Below are 25,820 nucleotides of genomic sequence, written 5' to 3' on the forward strand. Positions count from 1 at the left end.
TAACATAACAGATGCAAAAATAAATAAAATGACGGTTGTTGATACATCATGAGTGTACGAGTACTGAAGTCGCTCTTCTGAACACAATTCACACCTCCCACCCATTAAAAGAAATAACATAAGCCCAAAGCCTCTTTGGCCCAAAACTGCTCCCCAAATCAAAGCAGTGAAACGGATAGGAGGAATTAATTGAGAAATACAATAATACAATCGAAAGAATATAACTTTAATTACCTTACTATATATATGTATATAAGAAACCTGTAGCCAAGCTCTCCATAAGCAAGGTAGATTAAATGGCAACACTACGCAGAGCAACTGTCTCAATAGTTAATCCTGGTCCAAATCCACACAACACACCATATTCGCATCCTTCTCCAGTTGTAGCCTTTCCTTCTTTCAACGATCGTTTTCTCATCTCATCTAGAACAAAAAATACGCAAGCACTTGCCATGTTTCCGTACTCGCTCAACACATGACGACTAGCCAAGAGTTTTTCCTCCTTCAAATTGAGTTTCGATTCGATTAGATCCAAAACAGCTCTGCCACCCGGATGGGCCACCCAAAAGAGTGAGTTCCAGTCGCTAACTCCTTGGGGAGTGAAAGCGTCAACCAAGCATTTCTCGATGTTATTGGATACGTGGCCAGGCAAGGTCCTGGCCAAATAAACAATGAGCCCGGCTTCGCGGGAGTGGATTTCGACTGCTTCCCGAGAGTTTGGAATTGTATGTTGATAAGCTCCCACAACTTCAAAAATTGGAGTTTCGACGGATTTATCAGGGTTTGAACCAACGATCAAGGCTGATGAGCCGTCGCCAAATAGTGCTTGGCTAACAAGCAAATCGGAATGGGTATGGCAGGTGCCACTGAAAATGCAAACTGTGAGTTCAGAGCATACAGCAAGAACTCTTGCACTGGGGTTATTCTCGGCAATATCTTTGGCTAGTCGGAGAATGCAGCCACCACCAGCGCAAGCCTGGTGGCCGAGCATGTATCGTTGGACGGAATGGTCGAGACCAAGGAGCTCCACAAGCCGCAGATCAGCACCAGGCATATCAAGACCAGAGGTTGTGCCAAAGACCACATGAGTAATCTTAGAGAGTGGTTGTCCCCAGTCTTCGATTGCCTTGAGAGCTGCTTCTTTGGCCAGTTTTGGAATTTCCTCCACTAATATCTCTTGACGGGTGTCCATAGACGGAGCCAAACAGGCGCAGAGATTGGGCATCCCTTCAAGCATCTCCTCGGTGAGATACATGTGACGCTTTTTGATGCAGGTCTTCTCACAAATGCGCTTCATTTTCTCTTTGAGATCGGGCATGTGTTCGCTCTTGGTGACCCTGAAGTAGAAATCAGGGTAGTCGGCCTGGTACACATAGTTCTCCGGATTGGCGGTGCCAATGCCGAGGATCATGGCACTGCTTGTGCGGTTGGGGTGGTTGGCTATTTGCTCCATCACTGCTTGCTCGGTTAATGAACTTGGATGAAAAATCAAAGAAAATTAAGATGGAATTTGCAGTGATGATTGATGAGAGAGACGAATGGCCATTGATGCTCTATTTATACAACACCTCTCCAGTACTCGGCTGAGGGGGTGACGCTCTATTTTACATATGATGAAGCATGTTGGACTCGGCCTTCTCGTGGGATATTATTATAATCCACATAGTGTATTAAAGCAATATATGTATAGTTTAATAAACACACATTTGTTGACTATTTAAAAATCCACCATGCATGTTTGAATAAGAATTCGAGAGTCTCGCTTTTCAAAACGTGGTAATTTTTCTAACGAAGGAACGTAGCAAAAGCAAGAGCAATTAATTACTAATTATTCTTTTGAGACAAGTCTTGAGTGGGACATCCACCAACTTGGGTAAATATATTAAGATTATAATATTAAGCCATAGGCCAAAGTGCATATGCTGAATGACTACCTAGCTAGATGCATTGTGTTCCCGTGGATACTAGGAAAAGTTAGCTTAATGCTTCTTAGAAGACAAATTAATGGTCTCCGATGACAGGGAGCAATGCCAAAGAGGTATTCTCTATGTGTACTCTTCATTTTAAGAGGGTGGAATCCAAAAAAACAGAAAAAATGTAATGAAATCACGTCGGATTACAAATTTCAAATGAGATTCCTTTAAAAATTGCATTTGTATGAAGATATTTAAAATGATGTCATTTCAACTTCTGTCACTTAAAATGAGAGCTATGCAATTAGTGTTATTTTAAAAATTTTATTTTTTGAGCTCCATCCTAAATTCAAAGGCTTGTAACAATTATGTTATAAGTTAAATAATATTTTAAATTTCAAATAACAAGTAAGAAGATCATGTGATCTTACTGAAAAAATACATGAATTGTTCAATGATACACTTGCATCTTTTATACCTATCATCAATTCAGTGTTAGACATTTTATTAATATGCAGTACAACCGAACTAGCATTAATAAGTCTACAAGTATATATATTATTATGTATGGATTAGAGATAGAGACAAAGATATAGAAACATGGTAGATTTGCATTATTATTGATTCTACTTTTAACATATGGCAGAATTTATCAATATAATTAGTTGACAAAATATGTGTATCTAATTAAATATTAAACTGATAGTAATATTTGAACTGATGATATTTGATCATTTTAATAATGGGCTAAATTAGAAATTAGAAAGGGTTGCAAAGTGGGATTTTTTATTCGCTGGTTTGCACCCAAAAGGGCTGTAAATAATTTGATTACGTGCATAAATCTTATCTATTGAATTGAATTCTCTATTGATCTCTAAACAAAATATAAAAAAAAAATCCTAAATGGAAACCTAGATTACACGAATATAAATATAATATGAAACTTGAGAAGTAATATTTTTTTAAATATTAAAAATGAATAAGTAAGAAAATGTGTAAATAAGAAAAGTATAATGATTTTTTTATAAATATAATTTTTAATATAAAAAATACAAAAAATATTTATTCAATCAAATATAAACATAAGTTTCTTCATTCATTGAAACAAATATAAACACATGTTCTATTATACATAAATCATAATTTAATAATGAAAAAATAAACAATAAATCTAAAAAAGGAATATAATTAGGCCTTTGAACCATATCTTTCTTTCTTTGAGTTGGTTGATTTTTTATTTGATTGTAGTTTGTGTTGTTATTTGAACAAGAATTTTTGGGGGTTGCAAACCGATAGTGTGGGTTCGTGTGTTTTGGTATTGCGGGTTAAATATTTGAAGTAGAGATAGAGACTTAATTAAAGAAAACACATTTTCACTTTTTTTTTTTAAATTTTTGAAATGACTTCGAAACATTTAAACTTATCGAAATGGCTCCGAAACATATTTTTTTAGATTTTGTTGAGAGTTTGGGATATGAAAGATGTCAAAAATACCCATGCATCAAAGACACTGGTATTATTAATTATTATATATGTGCTTGATAATATATTCTTTTCTTTTCTTTGTATAGAAATTATACCCTCAAATGACACACCAATCCTTTTATGTTAATTACTTTGGTTTTTAATTATTTGTAGTAGTCTCATTTACAATCATTCAAAACATTTGTTCAATATATATATAATTCTTGTAAAGTGGGCCACCTCAATATTAAACTATAGAAGTATCATACTAAAAATTGATTAGGTAAAACTAAGATAACATTTGAATACATGAGTGTTGATCAAGAGCGAGAAAATTAATTGTGTCATAATCGAGTGTATTCATTTAATTGTTTGAGGCTAGACACCACAAATTTATGGAACATCTCATTTAATTAGTTAAGTAAAGAATATTACTCATTATTATTTTTTTTTAAGTAAAAGAGATATGTGTAGATAGAAATAAAATGTCTGTATAGAATACAAATCAGGGCATACTCCAGTTTACATGATCACGTAAGTGAAGTTCACACTCAAGATCAAAATAAAGACTGTAGCTAAAAATATAACAGAAGTAACAACGGAGCTACATAAAAGGGAAAGTAATGAACAACTCCAGATGAAATCAGCTTCAGATCCAAAGGTGCTCTAACACACATCTTTCAGATGAATGTGAAGACCAGAGAGAAGTTGCGGACCTAAAAGCAAGCATGGAAAAGCCACCCAGCTGCCAATGTGTACAAAGTGACAAACTAGGACCAGAGGAATGAACTAGTAAGTGTCACTAAGTGACCCCAAAACACATATTGAAACAAACACTCAGGGCCACAACCATCAAAACATAGGAGTTATCGTTTTACTATGGAGACACACAGGGGTTCTGCCTACTTCAAATTACTAAGTATACTGACGTATCATTTGACTATGGAAACGCACAGGGGTTCTGCCCGCTGCAAGTTACTAAGTAGATGACCACCTTTGCAGGCAAAAACAAAAGGCTGCAAAGCCACTCTACATGACATCATGCACAAAGTAAAATCTAGGATCGAATGATAGCATCAATTTTGGTCACCAGAGTCTCTCAACTCCAAGGAACTCATTGACAAATCTCAGCGATCCAACACCATCAAGTCATATCCGATAGTAGGGCCATCTACCGTTTGACTATAGAGACACACAAGGGTTCTTCCCTCTCCAAGTTACTAAGTAGAATGGTTTACTTAAGCCAGGAGTGCTGGTCAACAGGGAGACGCCAAAAATACTACAGTGCACGGCTCTGTAGAGTATGGGGAAATGGGACGATGACCAATCGTGCCCACATAGCACATTGTACTTAATGTGCGAGCTAGTCCGCAGATCACTCAGAACTTTGCTAGCACTGATTGTTGCGCTCACACCATAAAAAATATACCATCGCTTGCAAGACCAAACGATTAGCAACATGTCAAGAATTTTTACCTTTCCACCGAGCCGTCGCCTAAAGGACCCCCGTATCCCATCGATGCCAGGGCCATGCAAATTTCTTTGAATGTCGAAAAAATGACACCACCTGCCTAGAATAGATGGTTCTGTCTCTCAGAATTTGCCCTGTAAAGAAAACATCTATTGGGAAATGGAAAAAATAGGTTAACGCAAACAAGAATATATAATCGTTCCCTAACTGCTAACCATAGAATAAATGAATGCGCAGGGATTCCATACCCAAATCAAACCAACCGATGCCATGGTACTTGGTCCCGTTGTTCTAACAAACCATGTAATACCGACCTAACAGAGAAGGTACCATCTGAGGCTGGGGTCCAAACCAGCACATCACTACTCCTAACCTTAGGAGGCCTCGACATCCGATGTTGGATAAGCTCTAGAGATGGACATGTCTAGTTCGATGACCACTCCCACCTACCATCTACAATGATGTCAGAAACACGGGCCGTAATCGGGGTATCGAGCCGATGGGGAATTTATAGGAGAACAAGGATCCCAAGGGGGTGCCACTTATCGTACTATAGAAAAACACGATTGTCGTCCCTCACCTTCCACCCAAACTTATCTCTGACCACATGTTGGACAGATAAGAGTTTCCTCTAGTATTAGGGGTAGGAATGCGGCGGTGGGAGCATCCATAGGCACTTGTTCTTGATCCAAAACGTGTGGATCCATTTTACCCACAAATTATTTATAAAGAGTTCTTCAATTATTGGTTAGTAAAGAAGTATAGAGCAAACCTACAAAATTAAATCATGTCAAGAAGTACGCACACTATAACGTTGAATGATTAGGGGACTAAATATGATAGATTAACCTCGTTGATCATTAATATTATTGAGAAATTTATATTTTGATTTATGAAGAAAATAATTTAAAAATATATATTTTTAGTAAACTTGATTTATAGATGATTTTTAAAATATTTTATTAAAAAACTTCGTACTCATATATTTATATATGTTATTCAAAATAGATGAGTATTAGTTTTGATTGATAAAGGAATATGAAATTTATAAATATATTTTTCTTTAAATTGGAGAATTTCATGTCTCCATATACATATATATATTTTAAAGCCTTTCTCTATAAAAGATTTTTGAAAATCGGATAAGTATAAAAGTCTTTATTAAACTAAGTATATATATATATATATATATTTTTTTTAACTTTTGAAGGCAAAATATTCAAACATTCTTTTAAATATTCTTCACCTGCCTTCAATCAAAAATAGTTTTATCAATCAAGTACTATTCGGTATATTTTTTAATAATTAAATTCAAGTATATTCAATCATGTGTTTCATAAAAATTTACTTGAGCATATTTTGCAAAACTTTATGCTTTCCTTAAGCTTGGTTGAGTATGGTATTTAAGTATCTCCATAGAAACTAAAATCTGAGCATATTTTTAATTGAGTATTATTCTATGTAATTTTCAAAATTAGTCGATTATATGCTTTAACGAAATTTCTTTCAATTGACTATTAAGATTTTCTACTTGAGTATTTTATAAGAACTTTTTGAATTTCAAAAATCAATCGAGTAATGATGTTTTTAATCGAGTATCTTTCTGTTTTCAAAAAGTCCAAATATCTCCTAAAGTCAAGTATATTTTTCTCTCAACCAACTAATGTTTTTTTTTTTTTTATAATTGATTATCTGTGTGTTTCTCATCGAGTAAAGATTAGATAGAATATGGTTAAGTCTCTAGGCATAATCTTAATCGAGTATCAATTATTTGTACTCTCGTATTTGTTTATTTTAGTCGAATAAGCCTAACCAAGTAATCGAGTGCTTAATGCAAAGTCCCTGTGATTTATGAGTCAGTTGAGTAATAACTTTACCTTACTCGAGTGAGGATTATCTATAATTGATTATTACCCGTCGCTAAAAATAAAAAAAATAAATAAAAAAATTAAAATTTAGCAACGGGTCAACCCTGTCGCTAAAAAATAAAAAATAAAAAATAAAAAAAATAAAATTTAATCAAAAAATTTAAATTTAGCAATGGGTGCTCTTGTCACTAAAAAATAAAAATAAATAAATAAAAAAAATCAAAATATAGCGCCCCGTTGCTAAAAAAATAAAAAAAATTAAGTAAAAATTAAAAATTTTACATTTAAACATATCATAATAATTTTTACTAACATTAATATTAGTAAAAATTAAATTAATAATTTTTAAATATATTAAAAATTAAAATTAAAATAAAAACATAATTTTTCACTGCTAATATAATAATTAATAAATTTTTATTTGAATTAATAATGAAATAAAATTAAAATTAATATTCATTTCCCTTTTCTAACATTAATATTAAAATTAATATTATTAAATAAGTTTAAGAAATTTTGGTGTATAAATATAATTCTGAAATATTTGGAAGAGAATACTATAAATATATTTTATGTATAACAATAAAAAAGAAGACTTCCAGATCGGTTGACTCGCGCGCAAAACTTGGTTATGAGAGGTTGGGGGTTTGAATCCGATAAAAAGCTTGAGAATAATAATTGGGGGAGTAATATCCTAGCGTTGCCACGTGGCAAGCAGAGGCGCAGCCACGTGGCGCACATAGGGTAGGTCGTGAGGTTTGGCGCGCGTTGAATTTTGAAATTTGAGGTTGAATTTAGCGACAAAATTAGCGACGGGTCAACCTCATCGCTAAAAAATAAAAAAATTAAATAAAAAAATTTTAAATTTAGTGACGAGCTCTCACACCCGTCGCTAAAAAATAAAAATAAAAATAAATAAAAAAATTAAAATTTAGTGACGATATCAACTCCATCGCTAAAAAATAAAAAAAAATTAAATAAAATAATTCAAATTTAGCGACGGGTCAACCTCGTCGCTAATTCCGTTGCTAATCAGCAACGGGTACAACCTCCGTCGCTGATTCCGTCAATAAAAAATACTCGTCGCTAAATTTCAGTGATGCCCTTTTTAGCTATGGAAAGGTACCAGTCACTAAGTCTGTCGCTAAAAAATTTAGCGACAGAATTTTATGTTTTACTGGCGGCTAATCTGGACCTGCTCGAGGAATCAAGAGATGTAGCTCGCGTGAGGATCGCCATTTATCAACAAAGAGTGGCACGATACTATAACAGGAAGGTCCGAATCCGACGTTACAACGTCGAAGATCCGGTACTACGCCTAGTACTGCCAGGAGCACGGGCGGCAAGCGATGGCACCTTAGGTCCTAACTGGGAAGGTCCATTTATCATCAAAGAAAATTTGAATAACGGAGCATATCATCTGGCAAACATGGACGGTCTCCCTCTCCCACGAGCTTGGAACGCAGAACACCTTCGTCCTTACTTCAGATAAATGTAATCGTTCTTGCCTATGCTCCGTCTTTTTCATTACGAATGACTTTCATGATTCTGGTCAGAATTTATGAACTTTCATTGCACTTTATTCTTATTGGTATTCGATTGAATGCCCCCGTAACGAGGGGCCGAGAAGCCATGGTTTGCGAGCTGAGGCCTAAATAACCTAGCCGCGGCGCTACGGTCAACGGCTTAACCGAGCATTCACCTTGGTCCCTCCCTCAGGTCGTGGTTTGCGAGCTGAGAACCAATCATCTTGACTTTATGTCATGGTTTGGAACCTACTGAGCAACCACTTCCACAAGTAACCCCGAGCTTGGGTTCGCTAGCCGAGGTCCTTTTATCTTGGCTTAAAGCCATGGTCTGCGACCTACCTGGGTGTTCCCTCTCAGTTCAAATAAAACTTGTAGAAGCCACTGGGTGTTAGCTGAGGACGTAATGCGACCTACCTGGACACATATCCCGGCTGTACAAGTCAAACGAAATAACAAGCCATGGTGTGTTAGCTGGGGTCACTCTATGACCCGCCTGAACATATAACTTGGTGGTACAGGCTGCGCTTTCACTAGCTGGGGTCCTCCTATCTTGGCTTAAAGCCATGGTCTGCGACCTACCTGAGTGTTCGCTCCCAATTTATTGAAAACTTATTAAAGCCTCAACATGCCGGCCGAGGCCATGGCATAATCTCATACCCTAGCAAACTTTGCGTATTGGACCCTATCAGCTGAGGTCTGTCTTAACTTGGCTAAAAATAAAGCATTTGCGACCTATCAGGCAAACGCCCTATAACGAGCTTCTCAGCCACCACATGTTAGACAAGATTACAAGGCCATCCGACTTTACATATATCTCGGGAAGGCTCTCGTTATTTCGTCAAAATATGCCGAACGGGGTTTCCTGGAAATTGCCTAAGTATGAGTGTTCGCGCTGATTATTACAACTATCATCAACGAGCTAGTTAAAGAGCGTTAGTCTACGAGCTGATAAAACTCCGGATCTACCTGGACCTATGTTCGAACAGTTTATTATCAAGTTACATACTCAAAAGTTCCTTATCAGTGGACCTTTCAAAAATACGGGAGCTTTGTTGAAGAAATTTTCAAGTTATACCATGAAGAAGTTACTTTCAAGTCATGATTCAAGAATCGTCATGCCAAAACCTCGTCAGAGATAACTTGAATTCGCGAAGAAATCTGAGGCAACGTGCACAAAATGCCAATTTTTATTATGAGATGAAGCTCACATTACAAAAAAAAAAAAAAAAAAAAAAAAAAAACATGTGGGAATCCTAGCTAAGAGGGGCGTTCGGTTCTGCAGAATCAACCTCGACAGGGCGAGCTTCAGTAGGTATGGTCGGCTGGAGATCGACCTCGACAGTCCCGGCTGGGCAAACCTCGGCAACCTCCACAGGAGGCTCCTTGGCAGTCTCACCAGGCTGAGCCGCGGCGACCCCGGATAGCTCGGCCCCGACCTGAGGAGCTTGCGCTGCGACCAAAAACGAGTCAAGGGGACTGGCATCATCAGCATCCTCCGCGGCCTCGGCAGCATACCGAGCCACCTCCTCGACAGCCTGCGCACCGAAGAAGGAGAAATCCATCTCAGGATGGTTCACCCAAAGGGTGTACAGAAATGCCGAGCAGGTGTCGGATCTGGTCTCCCTACGAGCCGCGTCCATCCGCTCTCCGACCTCCGCCCTTATATCGTCTATGGTCCTCTTGGCAAGCTCCTCGCATCGGACGGCACGATCATCCGCCCGTGTCCGCTCCTCCTTCGCCGCCCTAAGCTCTGCCTCGGTTGATTTGAGTCGCTCCTCAGCCCTCCGCAACTCCGCCTTCGCTCCATTTAGCTCGCCGGTGAGCCCGGAGTTGGCTTGCTCCCACATGTTCTTCGACCTGCGAAGCTCCTCGTCGAGATCTTTATTCTTCTGGATCTCCATCCTCAGACGCGTCAAGCAACCCTCCACCTCCTTTTGAGTGGCAAGAAGCTCGACCTGGAGATCTCTCTTCTCGTCCGAGAGCTTCGTTATTTCGGCCTTTTGGGCGTTCTTCTCGTCCTCAAGCTTTGCAATTTTGGCCTGACGGGACATGCTCACCGACTGAAGCTGCTCCTCAAAATCTTTGTACTGAGCTTGGAGCTTCACGGCAGCAAGAGAAGTCTGCAAAAGAAGAAATGTTAGCTCATTAAAAAAGTAGGTTAAGAAACCAAGGTACGAAGAATTCCTACTTACCACCAGGCTGTGACGGGCGACAAAATCACAAAGGGGGATTCCCTTTAACTTCGGGTCGTCGAGGGGCTTCGAGTTCGGACCCAGGAAATCGGGCACGGAATCCAGGAGGGGACCAACAAAGACCCCTCCTGGCAGGGCCTCCACGGCGAGTTCCTTCTCACGGATCCTGACCCGTTTGGCCCTGATATCCTCCCCCTGTTGCAGCTGGTCCGATCTCCGTTTCGAGCTGGCAGCAGGAGCGTCTCGAACCTCCACTGCGACCTCCTTCCCACGGGCTCCACTCGAACCATGGTCTCGGGAGGCAGGGGGCCGATGCCCCAGCTGCAGATGAGCTTGCTTTGACTGTTGGGGCTGACGGGGCAGTGTTCTTTGCCGCTGCTCCTGCTGCCCCCCCCGCGACTGTTGGGTTTGCTGCTGCTGAGGGCGTGATTGCGGCTGCGGCTGCTCCGACCTGCCATCCCGCGAGCTATAGCTCGGGGTTATGGAGGACGTAGTGCTCGACCTCGCCCTATGACGCTTCGGTTGGAGGAGCTCGAGATCAACCATATTATCGTCTTGGTCAGCTTCCCCTCTTGAACTGTTCGTCTCAGCGAGCTGTAAGCTGGAAGGGAGAATCTCCGCACCCAAGTCCCTGAAATGATCTCCCTCGATAGTCTCGGTGCCAAGAGGAGGGGCGAGCTCGTATTCGCGAAGTAGCTCGTCCGAAAGTTCAAGAATCTCCGAGCTCGACTCCGCAGCCACAAGTTTGCCAAGGATATCAGTCTCCTCGGCCGATAAAATCGGTTTCTTCCCCCCAAAATCTGCATCAAAGCATGAGCAAGTTAAAACAAGCACTCTCGGAACAAAGGAAAGATTTATGAGAGCTCATATTCTCTTACCAGGGGTCAGTGCGAAGCTATAATTCCTAAGTAGAGAAAGGGAAGGGCAAGACACGAAGAACCAACTGGACTTGTAATCGCCCACGTTGGACTTCCCCTTTGCTTTACCCTGAGGAAGGGCGGCCTTGTACGGAGAAGGACGAGCCGCCAGGTAATACAGCCCGTCCTTGGCATTTTTGAAAGAAAATAAAAATCTTATCAGTTTTGGCGAAGGGAGAGGAAGTTTGTTTATAAGGAATAAAACGGCCAAAGAAGTAAGTTGGGCATACGAATTCGGTGTTAGTTGGAAGAGGGCGAGCTTGACGTCGTTCAAGAGGGCGATAAGGTACGGAGCTATTGGGAACCTAAAGCCAGACTCGAGGTGTTGGGGGCTAATAGCTATGAAATTGGCTGGCGGGTAGGCTGCATGGGAGCTCGATGCAGGGATGTATATTCGGCAGGTCTTGGGGAGACGAAACTCCTGAGCACAAGTCATCACCTCGTGAAGCTTGGACTTGGACGAGAATCTCTTGAAGACCGCAAGATCAGCACTCCCACCAGCGATCTGATCTTGAACCTTCAGCTCGGTTCCCGAGAGGTCGGGACGGCGACCTCCCTGCACCCCGAGCTCGCACCCCCAAGATTTTGGCCCTCCATAATGAGACAATCTTCGGAGCTCGAAGTGTCGTTTTCTCCTACGATATAATTGCAGCGCTTTTGACCTGAATTTCCACGGTGTTGGTCGGACATCTACAAAGGAAAAGAGAGAACAGTCAGGTCGCAAGTCGCGAACCAGACCTCAAGAAACTAGAAGAAAAACCCTAAAACGTCCCCTAGGTTTTCCAGGCCGAGCGCTTCGCAAAAAGGGTACCGCCTAGGGCGGAGGGGCTGCAGCCGCAAGCCCGGTGTTCCATGAAAAGCTAATCCTAAGGTCATTGGACCCAAAGGCCCAGCAAACAACAAACCGAATCGTGCCGTTTCTCCAAAAATGAGAACGACATCGATCGACGAAGCCAGAGAAACCACCGACGGCTAACCAACGGTGGACGGCCTCACAAGAAGAAGAAGAAAGTCACGACAAACTTACCTAAAAGCTGCGCTTGACGACTGAATGGGGACTCGTACCAAGCACCGGACGAGAACGGCAGACGTCTGAAAGCACGGCGATAACGGAGGCCTCGAGAGAGGAAAGAGAAAGCAGGGAGGCAAAGGTTTGAGGGAGTTTCAAAATAGCGTGAAAGAAGAAGCGGGTGGACACTCCCCACTATTTATACTGACGGCCTGGTCCAGCCCAACCGTCGGATCGAATGACGACTTATCACATGCTCCGCATCCAGCGGCCGCACAACAGCTTGTGGGTCCCACGAGTGTAATCATGCGCAGAAATGGGGAGGGGGCGCGCATTAAATGCGCTGCCGACAAAGCGTGCTGCGTGGAACGACGAGACTTAAGGTGATTGGACAGAAGTCGGAGGGATGGAAGAACAGCTGGCACGCGTCAGTTCCCAGCACGAAGATCGTGCCGCGAACTGGGGGGCTTATGTTATATGTATTTCCCGCATCACCCCGCATGGGCCAGACTCGGTCCGATAGACCGGCCCAATCACCCAAGGCCAAGAAGGCCCGGACGACCTCGTCAAGGAAGGTCCAGCCCCCACCAAAGATCCGGAACTCGTAAAGCGAGCATATGGCGAGCTCCCGGTAATCCCCCAACGAGCTCGGAGCAATCGACTAACGAGCTCCTAAAATATCCTCCAGATCGCTGGACCATCCAGGTCGCTCGCCTAAAACCTCCAGCTCGCATGAGTGGCAAAGCTGCTGAGAAGTCAGAGGTAGGGTCCGATCACTTTATCTGTAACAGCCCATGCCCCTCGTAATGAGGATCCCACTCCCGGTCTTGCGAAGGGGGTAAGAACTGTTTGTCCCCCATTATACAAACACTGTATTTTTATATATTATCTAGATTGTAAAAGCCCCTCAAGATAAATGGAAATCAAAGAGACCATGAGGGGCAAGGAGGACAAGAAAAATATAATCAGATACCGCCACTCTGGGAGAATAATCGGATGGCGGCCGTGGACTAGGCATCGTTCTGGCCGAACCACGTAAAAGATTCTGGTGTACACGCTTGGAACTTTGGGGGGAGGGCTTTTCTTCCTTCCTTCTCGGTATTTTTGGATTGACTCACCGCGGCCCAAAACGAATCACGGTCGGCCGAAATCAAACGTCGACAATACTTATGTAAGTATGCTTAATGCTTATTTATATAAATTGGATGCTTATTTATATAAATTGGATATGATTCTATCGAATTTGATTGTCAGTGGTCAAATCAAAGAAGTTGTGAGTGTGTGCAGGTTTCTATGTGAAATCTATAGAATCTCAAGCTTTTATAAAAGGCTAAGAGTAGCAAGAGACGAAGCTGTTGTTTGAAGACTAATGAAAGCTGCTGGTGTTGTTCCAAACTCAGCTGGCTATCTTATTTCAGGCCAATACTTGAAGTGATCGTTCTTCATTCTTAATCTTTTTCACTTCCAAGCTATTATCTAGCAAGATCAATTGTATATCTTCTAAATCAGATTGTATAAGAGAGTTGAGTGCTTTATTTATTTATTTTTTCGAACTTTTTTTTGTCTAAGAGAAAAGTGATATCTTTGTATAACTTGTATTTTTTTCTTGAGAAATCTTTACACATATTTTGTATAAATTTGTAAAAGTTATACCTGTACCTTGAGAGGCAAAGTAGTGGTTGTGGTTGAGTCTATTATTAAAAAGTCTTATTTAATGGTTTTTACTTAACTCGTTAAGGGGGCGTTTGTTAAAATGAGCAAGATAAGGTGGTATCAAGATAAGATTGGGATGCTTTCCGGATCAAGATATAGAATGATTAAGATAAGGCCGAGAAGCATTTCAAGATTTCTATCAGACTGTTTGTTAAATTTTTTAGAATCCATTGGTAACTGTACTTTTTCTTTTCATATATTTGTTAATACATATGATAAGCAACAAGATAAAGGTTTTTTTTACCAAAATATCCCTATTACTAAATTTATGATTAAAATAGTATTTTATAATTAATATGAATTGTCAAAAAAATTAAGATTAAAATTAAAAATAATATTTTATTTTCTAAATTCATGTTCAAAAATAAATTTAAAAAGAGTTGAAAAGTATAAATAATAATTGTTAGAATTACAATAATTCCGCCTAGATAATTAAAAATAGCCAAAACATATTTTCATAATAGATAATAAAATATAAAATTAAATAAAATAATTTAAAAATTGATGATAGGAATTATATTAGTTAATAAAATATATATAGTGAGAGAAATTTAAATTTTAAAAGTCAATGAAATGAATAATGTCATTTAAATTTTAAAAATTGTTAAAATATATAATAATTTTAAAATATATTAAATAATATTAATTATATTAGTTAAATAAATAAATTTTTTAATAAATTTAAATCTTTAAAATACATTAAATGACATTAATTATCTGACAAGGGGCAGATAAGTAATTGAGTCTTATCTTGAAAGAGACATATAAATTTATTTGAGGGGGAAGGTCGAATAAATTTATCTTGAAAATGAGAGATAAGAGGTTATGTGAGGCTTTTTCGGGAAATAGTCAGATAAGTTTAACAAACACGTTGGAAAGACCAAAAATTCGGAATGCTTTTTAGATTTGACATTTTCTCCTTCTTATCTTGATTAACAAACACCCCCTAAAAGTGGAGATTTTTACTTATCTTGTAAAAGTATAGGTTTCTACTTAACCTGTAAAAGTGAATGTTACTGTTAATGTAAGCACCCCCGCCCGGATATCCCAGCCACCCGGACTACCCGAACGGGAGTGCCTACGGGAGGAGAAAAGAATGAGACACCAGACAAAGACCACCCCGGCATGCATACACAAAAAATAAGAACAGTGGAAGCAAAGCTCAAGACATGCATGCACTATGGGTACCCCGCTAACACAGCGGTCACAGGATAAACAAATAAACACAAACTCCTGTGCCGACATACACAAGACTCGAGAAAAGACCTGGCACAGTACGAAATAATAGAGTAAATTCTACCTAGACATCAGAGTGGATAGGGATTGACGAGACTGCCTGTACACCACATCGACTCTGCCGTTAAAGCTGACTCCCTTGCTATGGCCAACGCCGCCACTACCTGGAATGATGGAAAGCAAGGTGAGTCGAGAGACTCAGCAAGCATAAGGAAGAAAAGGCATAAGGCTACACAAAACCAGAAGTCTCACCCTAGAATAAATCCCCAGGTACACACAAGCCATGAGACGCTACAACACAACAGCTCAATATCATAACAAAATAATAGCACATACCGGTCCTTGGGGCCCACACAAGACACATGGCACCCAAGTCCCATACCAACCTGCCACTGCCCTGAAAGGCAACAAATATCTCCACAAACCTGCGCGCGCTGTCCCAGGCCAGTACTCCCGTCACCTGTATCCGTCGGTACTCTCGACAACCGAGCCATAGGCTCCCTCGGAACGATACTCCCGTCCGAGAACTAAATACTACCAGTATCCATGTAATGCACATAGAAATGCAATGGCGTAGTGAGCATCAACGTGATACAAGGCGCCCATACATCCAGGCATCAGGCCATGCTCCGCCCACATAGTAAACCACACGCCATGCATATGCTCGCGCTGGATGCAACCTAACCAAACTAGAATGTTCGTGTCCAAGCATTCTCAATAAATGGATATCCCAATATGCATCCCGTACCCATGTGCATATCAAATCATGAATAGTAATATAATGTATCTAATCATGTAGTAAATCACATACCGGCAGAGCTAGTCAGCAATGCCCGGCACCGGTCAACGGCTAGTGACTAGGGGTGTCCACCCGACGGTCCACATCAGGGCCGTACCATAGTCTACCCCAACGTCACCAACAACCGACCCTTGCCCCACTGCTCGATAGCTCTAACCGAACCATAAATAAATTTGAGAAAAACTGTAAGTAAATCCAATAAAATCGTAATTAAACCCTCACGTCTAGGAACCTAGTCCCCAAACTAGTTCAGCATTATTCCCAAAAGGAGTGGGGGCGGTACAAACCCCCGTAGGCTCATAACGGATAAAATTATAGAAGTCTCGAATTTAATTTAAATTAGAACAAATGAAAAATAATTTAACAAATAAGGTTAGGAGCCGAATTAAAGTAAGAGAGGTGATAAAATACAGGAAATCACAGGATCTTCCACGGGAATTAAAGATCAGGAAGAGATGGTTAAGAACTTGCCTTTACACGGTCGTTTCTTGCTTTTCTTGCACACCCGCTGCGAAGTAAAATGCTCGCTGACAATAAATAAAATCGTAACTTTAATTAAATAAATCTACTGTGTAATATAAATAATTTAACCGTCTAAAATCCCACGTAAGCGCACCGCAATTAATATCTCAACGAGTCTCATATTTATTTTAAATTAAATCTTGTTAATAAAATCCTCGAAGCCAGCTTAATAAATTAAATTTAAATTAACGACTCAAAATCCATAATTAATAAACGAGCCGAAACAAACGAAGGGAGGGTATAAAATATGAGAAATCATAGGGTTTTTCACGGGAATTAAAGAATACGAGGAAAGCATTAGGAACTTGCCTGAAACTAGCTGATTCCGACCTCTCTTAAGCTCCCGAGGCAAATTAAATCATTTCCTAGCAAATAATACAACCGGGACCCAAATTAATTAATTTTAATCGCGTAAAATTTATAATTTAAACATGACATGCTTCGACTAATTTTTACCCACGTACCTGATCACTTCCCTTGCCGACAAAATCTCAAAATCGCCCCATTTTCTATTTTTTCCTGTTCTTTCTTTTTTCTTTTCTTTTCTCTTCTCCTCTTCTTCTTTTTCTTCTTCTTCTTCTCCACGCCCCTGCTCATGCGCACCATTCTTCTCCTTCTTCTTCTCTTCTTATTTCCTTCTTCTTCTCCATTCCTTCTTCCTTTCTTCTTCTTCTTCCTTCCTTCTTTCTTCCTCTTCTTCTTCTTCTTCTTCTTCTTCTTCTTCTTCTTCTTCTTCCTTTCTTCCTCTTCCATGCGCCTTCTTCCTCGCCTGCACCAGCGGCCACCGTCGCTGCCCAACCCCACCAACCATCGCCGCCCCCTGCCAGCGACTTCGCTGGCCACCTCGCTGCTGGCGCCGCCACCCACGACCGCGCGCGCCACCGCGGCCCGTTGCTGCTCCGTCGCCCATGGCTGCGGTTTCTTCAAGCCGCAGCTGCTCCTCGTCGCTGCCATGGCCGAGCAAAGCTCGGCCAGCCTCCCATGGTCGCCATCTCCTTCTCCCTCCCTCGATCGATCTCTCTTTCTCACTCTCTCGGTCTCGATCTCTCCCCCTCAATCTCTCCCTCGGCCGATCTCTCCATCTCACCCTCTGCTCACTGTTCTTCTCTGTTTTCATTTGACAGAAAAGTGGCCACTTTGCTTAACCCCTACGCACACGCGCACAGCCACAAAATTTTAACAAATTAATTAATTTAAATTAATTAACTTTCAGTAAATTTAGTTTACACTTTTATTATTATTATTATTATTATTTTTTTTTGGGATATTACAGTTAAACCCTATAAAAGCGAGGGTTCTATTTAACCCATTAAAAGTGGAGATTATAGTTGGACCTATAAAAATTATTATCATTAATGGATGTTTCAAATTCTTAGTAAGTAGATAAGGTAATGAACTAGACATATTGGCCGAACCACTCTAAATGTGTTGTGTTCATATTACTTGCTTTTCATTTTCTTACAACATTTTTCTTTATCTATCATGCAAATGTTTTAGGCATAATCTAGCTCTTATAGCATTATTCATTAATTGTCATTCAAATGTTTTTCTTGATTGAAATTATCTTAAAATCTTTTCAGATTCAATTTTCATTTATATATAAAGAGCTTCTTTTTATTTGTATACATTCTTCTCCAAATTGCATTCAGTTTTCATAAAACATATCTTTTATCCTATTCTAAGCACTTATAAGAAATCCTCTCTATAAAGGATTATGTTTCAGTTTTCATAATATGCATTACATACTTTTCAAACATTAGTCTTCATTACATATATAAAAGGACCTTTTGAAGCTATCTAAATATATAGTCATTTCTCAACGTACCTAAATACATTTAGGATGTGTTTGATTGTAATTATTTTTCATAAAAAATGTCACATTAATAAATTTTTTTTCATACTTACATGTTTGATTGTTTAACATTTTTCATAAATTTTTTTTATGGAACAACACATTAAAGCATGTTTTGACTATTTTTCTATAAAAAATTGCAACTAGGGGAGGTGAGAATTGTTTTCTGTGGAATAGAAAAATATTTTCCTTTTTCATATTTTTCCAACCAAACACACCCTTATTTTATATGTTTCAAACTGATTTTTTTTTTTTTCAAAAATGTCTCTTATATTTCTTAAGTACATGCATCTTCATATTAATATTTTCATATATATAAACTTATCAAATATATAAAAAAAAATTAAATCGTTTTAATATATGAAGATCTTGTATGTTGCATACTTATCCATATTTGTTCCCTCCGCTGTTATATCTATTTGTAGTGTAAGAAAATTATTCTCTTCAAATAACTTTACTATATATATTATTTTTCTCAAAATATTTTCATTATTTATAAAAATTTAAAAAACACTCAATTCAGCCCTCTTGGATAATCTTTCAAATATATTCTTACTTGTCTAAGTTCTTTAACTCGAGCGCATAAGATTGAATCATGAAATTGAAGATGTATCCTTAACAGAAATAATATCATTTACAATTAATTATAAGATGCTGCTCAAGATCTCAAAACAATTAAGAGCAATTAGTTATTATTTATTCTTGAGAGAGACCACGTCAAACATGCATTCTTCCAGTGTACAATAGGAACAGTGGCATCACTAAAATAATGGTTTTCTTCTACATGATGAACAATTAATCAAGCATTGAATTATTGTTTTTTTTTTTTTTGGATAACTCTTTGAATTTAAATCTCATTGAAAAATAATTATATCAAGTAAACTCCATTTAATTTGTGAATAAATGATGAGAACAAACATTAGATTCTCAATGTGTTAAAAATAGATATATCTAATACAATTATTGATTAATCGCACTTATAACTTATGATTCTCAATGTTTTGTTTGATCTTATGATTTATTTTCATACAAAATTACAAATTCAACGAAGTAAATTCTTCCATCTTGATGGAATTGGGGGAGTGCTTGAGATACAGCCATATGTAGCAACTTGTTAAAAGGAGGGTGCGGCAGGGGGTGGAATTTGGTTGGGGCAGGGCCGCAGGGCTAAGGCCCCTAACCTAACAGCTAAGCTGTTGTTTCTAATTTCAGTAGTATTTATGCGTTCGTCTTTCAAGTGTGAATAGACTTCTTGTACGGATATGAAGTGAAGTGGTGTATATACAGTTTCTTTCACAAATATATATATATGCATATATTGTTAGAATAAGTAATTCGCATAATATGAATATTTTATCCATTACTTAACGGAAGTATGGCAGTGAACTTTTTCAAAACCACAAGGTCAATTTAAGCAGCCACACGACCCACTCAAAGATGCACAGTGGATTCAAGCAGTCAAAATGTGTGTATATTAAACTAATAATAATGCTATATATAGTATGTATGTGTTGTCTGTGGTGGGGGTGGATTATAACATTATATATTATATAATATATTATCCAACGTGACGGCCAAGTCCAGAAGGCATCGTGGTTCATGGTAATTTCCTCGACGGCCAAGTCCAGCCGGCGACTGGGCTAGGAGTAGTAGAAGTTGTATGCTATAAATAGGATCAAAGCAACCCAACTCTCTCATCCATCCATCCATCCTTGCAATTCATCAATACTATTAGAGCAGGAATTAAGCAAGGCTGTGATCGATGGAGCAAATTGAAATAGCCCAGCAGCGCCATAGCGACAGTCGCAGAGCCATGATCCTCGGCATTGGCACTGCAAATCCGCCCAACTACGTTTATCAGGCCGACTATCCCGACTTCTATTTTAGGGTCACTAAGAACGAGCACTTGCCGGATCTCAAAGAGAAGATGAAGCGCATCTGCGAAAAGACATGCATCAAAAAGCGTCACATGTATCTCACCGAAGAGATGCTTGAGGGGATGCCTAACTTGTGCGCCTGTTTGGCTCCATCTATGGATACTCGTCAAGAGATCCTAGTCGAGGAAATTCCAAAGCTAGCCAAAGAAGCCGCACTCAAGGCAATCAATGATTGGGGGCAACCGCTTTCCATGATTACTCACGTGGTGTTTGGCACCACCTCTGGTCTCGATATGCCTGGTGCCGATTTGCGTCTTGTGGAGCTCCTTAACCTTGACCATTCTGTGCAACGATACATGCTCTGCCACCAAGCTTGTGCGGGTGGGGGTTGCATCCTTCGCCTAGCCAAAGACATCGCCGAGAATAACCCCGGTGCAAGGGTCCTTGCCGTTTGCTCCGAGCTCACCGTTTGCATCTTTAGTGGCACTTGTCATACCCATTCTGATTTGCTCGTCAGCCAAGCACTATTTGGCGATGGGGCATCGGCTTTGATTGTCGGATCTAATCCCAATAGATCAATGGAACGTCCCATTTTTGAAGTTGTGGGAGCATTTCAGCATACCATTCCCAACTCAAGGGAAGCAGTTGAAATCCACTCTCGCGAAGCCGGCCTCATTGTTAACTTAGCCAAGACCTTGCCTGGCCACGTATCAAACAACATCGAAAAGTGTTTGGTTGATGCTTTCACTCCGCATGGGATCAATGACTGGAATTCACTTTTCTGGGTGGCCCATCCTGGTGGTCGGGCAGTTCTAGATCTGATTGAATCAAAACTCAATTTGAAGAAAGAGAAGCTCTTGGCCAGTCGACACGTGCTGAGCGAATACGGAAACATGGCAAGTGCTTGTGTGTTCTTCGTTCTGGATGAGATGAGAAAGCGGTCGTTCAATGAAGAAAAAGTTACCACTGGAGAAGGATGCGAATATGGGGTATTGTGTGGATTTGGACCAGGATTGACTATCGAGACGATCGCTTTGCGTAGCGTTTCCATCGGATCCCTCAACTAGCTATTTGTGCTTATATCCATTTCTATTTATATATGATTAATTAAAGTAATGTTGTAATCTTTTATTCATTGTGTAACGCCGAAATAAACATAATATTGTCTGCAGAGTAACTGTGGCTTTTCATGAACGACCTGCCTACAATTTTTTTCAATAGAGAAAGATATCTTCTTTATATCAGGTGGCTTTTGATCAGCAGATGATTCAATTCAATGGATGAGATTTATGCACATGATCCAATTATTTGCAACCCTTTTGGGTACAAGCCAGTGAATAAAAACTGCCCCTTTTGCAAGCTTTTCTAATTAAATCAATCAAAATATCATGTATTAAGCACATAACTATCAATTTAAGACATGTCTGAACGTAACATGTCTTTAAGTCATGGATAATAAATATAACTATAAAATATTTATAATGTTAGTTCAGTTGAATTGTTTATAAATAAAATAACAAATATAAGCTAAATTAATGATAGGCTATAACATGAATATCATCATCTTGTGCATTTCTTTAAGTTGCATTTGGATAAGTTATTTGACCTTGTCTTTTATTATTTAAAATTTAAAAAAAAAATTATTTAATAACTTTTTTTTAATAAATATGATTAGCATTATTATGTTAAGATAAAATAACAGACAATACAAATAGCTAAGAACACCATCATCAGGCAAAGTCAACTTGAGTTTAAAAATACAAGCCCCAAGTAGAAAGAACTAACACAAACATAACCAAACACAAAATGCAAAGTAGGAGAGACTGGAAAGGTAGATTGATCCGCCAAATACCAAATCATGTGAAGACCAAAAAAGAAAACCATTATTCTTTGGTTACTAATTGCTGCAAATTAAGAATTTTTGTTCAAATTAGAAATTTAACTCAAAAAAGTAATTAAGGATTTCCAATGAAAGTTATGCATATATATAGGTGTCATTTTCAATAAATTGTGTCTTGCCAAGCCCCCAATAGGGATCCCTGGGCACAACCACCCGATGCCCTAAACTTGTTCTTAGTAATTTATAAGAAGGCGAGTGGGATTATCATCAATTTTATTTATTACACTCCACTTAATAATAAAACATAAAATATAAAAGACACATAAAAAGATCTTCTTTCAATTAGATTGATGTCATAATAATACTTTTAGTTTTTCTTCTACATATGCTCACATCTCAATTTTAAACAACTATTTGCTTCTTTTTTAGAGGGAGCATTCTCTAAAAATACCTAAATAAAAATAATTTTTTATTTTTAAAGATGACTTCGATATTGACTAATAATATCTCACAATAAGTGTAAAGTTTATTAATTTAAATATTTTTTCCATCTCTTAGTGTAAAAAAGTATTTATAATCATTTTTCATATATATATATATATATATATATATGAAGAGATCATTCATAATTGAAAAGTCTTTTCGGCTTTATTAACCAACCAATTACAGCAAAAGAATATTGCACTTTGAAGATTTGTTATTTGGCATGATTGAGACACACACACAGATATATATATATATATATAATATGGTTTTTGCTGGGCATGTTGGGTGTTGTTCTAATCAAGTTAATGAAATTTCATCTTTACTTTAAAAAATTCTAAAATGTTTAAATCACAAACACCGACACAAATCTAGGTCCAAAGATCACCTCAAATAAAAATCTAAAACCATATGAGTATATATATAGAGAGAGGGGGGATATAAATGTAATTTTAAATATTATATGAATTTGTTGTTGCGCCATAAACTAAGGCATGATATAAATATCATATCTTTCTATTTCCTAATAAAAGTGGGTAAGACTCCATGAAATTTAGACAACCATTAGATTGTGGTGGAAGTGTGTCTGTGACCCATAAATGTCACAGCCAACACAATTGTGAAAATAACTAGTTTTGCCGAAAAAGGAGCAACAATTGATTTTAGCATTGCAAACTTGGCATTGATCTATGTCTGCTATGAAAGTATCTTTGTTTAACATTTATTTCAATAAACTTGTTTCATACATTAATAAATATAAATGATAACTTTTGTATATAAATAAATTGGGTTACACCTTATAAGGTCGCAATCTTTAAAATACCTTATGAGCCTAGAAAAATACAATATATATCGAGGATAAGTAAGGAAAGAAACAATACCAGTTGGATATCTTTTGGGTTGAATATAGGCAAAAAATTCTCAGATTAAGCGTACTTAAGTTTGAGAAGTTTAAAAAATTCACATAGACCCATCAAAATAAGTTATTCCGATCTTTCATATTACTCAATGCAAGATGTTACAACCTTACACTAAAAGATTATTTAAAATCACATCAATATCAAGCAAGATGCCACAACCCACTTTAGTTGAGGGATTCTATGGCGCAATGTTGCGCAAGGCAACTATCTCAATTGAAACGATTCAAAAATTTTTTTATATTTTTTTTCTCACATATACACATATATTTATATAAATGTAGATAAATTCAAATAGAACTCATTATATCTTTTTATTAAGCAATAGAAGCCAATATAAATATTTACATCATCATTTATAACAACTCAATTTTAAAGAACAATAAAAACCTAAATACAACTTAAACTCTTTCATTTTTGTTACTTTCAAAAATACTCTCTTACATCTTTTGGTTGGGAGAATGTTGTACACACACTAACCCATAAAAATCCTTCCCACTGGACACTCACACATCCAAATTTGCTCCCCCAATCCAAGCAGTGAAACGGACCGGAGGAATTAATTGGAGAAATACAAGAATGCAAATGAAAGAATACAACTTTAATTACGTTACTGTATATGTGTAAGAAACCTGTAACCAGGCTCTCCATAAGCAAGCTAGATTAGATGGCAACACTACGCAGAGCAACTGTCTCAATAGTTAATCCTGGTCCAAATCCACACAACACACCGTATTCGCATCCTTCCCCAGTGGTAGCCTTTCCTTCTTTTAGCGATCGTTTTCTCATCTCATCTAGAACAAAAAATACGCAAGCACTTGCCATGTTTCCGTATTCGCTCAACACATGACGACTAGCCAAGAGTTTTTCCTCCTTCAAACCGAGTTTTGATTCGATTAGGTCCAAAACAGCTCTGCCACCCGGATGGGCCACCCAAAAGAGTGAGTTCCAGTCGCTAACTCCTTGTGGAGTGAAAGCGTCAACCAAGCATTTCTCGATATTATTGGATACGTGGCCAGGCAAGGTCCTGGCCAAGTAAACAATGAGCCCGGCTTCACGGGAGTGGATTTCGACTGCTTCCCTAGAGTTTGGAATTGTATGTTGATAAGCTCCAACAACTTCAAAAATTGGAGTTTCGATGGATTTATCAGGGTTTGAACCAACGATCAAGGCTGATGAGCCGTCGCCAAATAATGCTTGGCTAACAAGCAAATCGGAATGGGTATGGCAGGTGCCACTGAAAATGCAAACTGTGAGTTCAGAGCATACAGCAAGAACTCTTGCACCGGGGTTATTCTCGGCAATATCTTTGGCTAGTCGGAGAATGCAGCCACCACCAGCACAAGCCTGGTGGCCGAGCATGTATCGTTGGACGGAATGGTCGAGACCAAGGAGCTCCACAAGCCGCAGATCAGCACCAGGCATATCAAGACCAGAGGTTGTGCCAAAGACCACGTGAGTAATCTTAGAGAGTGGTTGTCCCCAGTCTTCAATTGCCTTGAGAGCCGCTTCTTTGGCCAGTTTTGGAATTTCCTCCACTAATATCTCTTGACGGATGTCCATAGACGGAGCCAAACAGGCGCATAGATTGGGCATCCCTTCAAGCATCTCCTCGGTGAGATACATGTGACGCTTTTTGATGCAGGTCTTCTCACAAATGCGCTTCATCTTCTCTTTGAGATCGGGCATGTGTTCGCTCTTGGTGACCCTGAAGTAGAAATCAGGGTAGTCGGCCTGGTACACATAGTTCTCCGGATTCGCGGTGCCAATACCGAGGATCATGGCGCTACCTGTGCGGATGGGGTGCTTGGCTATTTGCTCCATCACTGCCTGTGCGGTTGGGGTGTGAGGATTGGTTAATGAACTTGGATGAAAAATAAAGAAAATTAAGGTGGAATTTGCAGTGATGATGGATGGGAGAGCCGAATGGCCATTGATGCTCTATTTATACAACACCTCTCCAGTACTCGCCTGAGGGGGTGACGCTCTATTTTACATATGATGAAGCATGTTGGACTCGGCCTTCTCGTGGGATATTATTATAATCCTCATAGTGTATTAAAGCAATATATGTATAGTTTAATAAACACACATTTGTTGACTATTTAAAAATCCACCATGCATGTTTGAATAAGAATTCGAGAGTCTCGCTTTTCAAAACGTGGTAATTTTTCTAACGAAGGAACGTAGCAAAAGCGAGAGCAATTAATTACTAATT

The 25,820-nt window shown here is 38.8% G+C and overlaps 3 protein-coding genes across 3 annotated transcripts; 1 reads left to right on the plus strand and 2 right to left on the minus strand.

Moving 5' to 3' along the window:
* LOC127788061 (chalcone synthase 3-like) lies at window positions 1–1,546 on the minus strand. Its single transcript, XM_052316184.1, has one exon. The coding sequence runs from the start codon at window positions 1,451–1,453 to the stop codon at window positions 293–295; it is 1,161 nt and encodes a 386-aa protein (XP_052172144.1). The 5' UTR covers window positions 1,454–1,546; the 3' UTR covers window positions 1–292.
* Window positions 1,547–20,170: 18,624 nt separating this feature from the next.
* On the plus strand, window positions 20,171–21,556 carry LOC127803996 (chalcone synthase 3-like). The gene has a single exon (XM_052340693.1). It carries the CDS (start codon window positions 20,248–20,250, stop codon window positions 21,427–21,429), a length of 1,182 nt encoding a protein of 393 aa, XP_052196653.1. The 5' UTR covers window positions 20,171–20,247; the 3' UTR covers window positions 21,430–21,556.
* A 2,335-nt stretch (window positions 21,557–23,891) lies between these two features.
* LOC127804005 (chalcone synthase-like) lies at window positions 23,892–25,538 on the minus strand. Its single transcript, XM_052340705.1, has one exon. The coding sequence runs from the start codon at window positions 25,424–25,426 to the stop codon at window positions 24,266–24,268; it is 1,161 nt and encodes a 386-aa protein (XP_052196665.1). The 5' UTR covers window positions 25,427–25,538; the 3' UTR covers window positions 23,892–24,265.
* Between the last annotated feature and the right edge of the window lie 282 nt (window positions 25,539–25,820).

The sequence above is a fragment of the Diospyros lotus genome, chromosome 1 (assembly GCF_014633365.1).
Source record: "Diospyros lotus cultivar Yz01 chromosome 1, ASM1463336v1, whole genome shotgun sequence".
In the NCBI taxonomy this organism is placed as follows: domain Eukaryota; kingdom Viridiplantae; phylum Streptophyta; class Magnoliopsida; order Ericales; family Ebenaceae; genus Diospyros; species Diospyros lotus.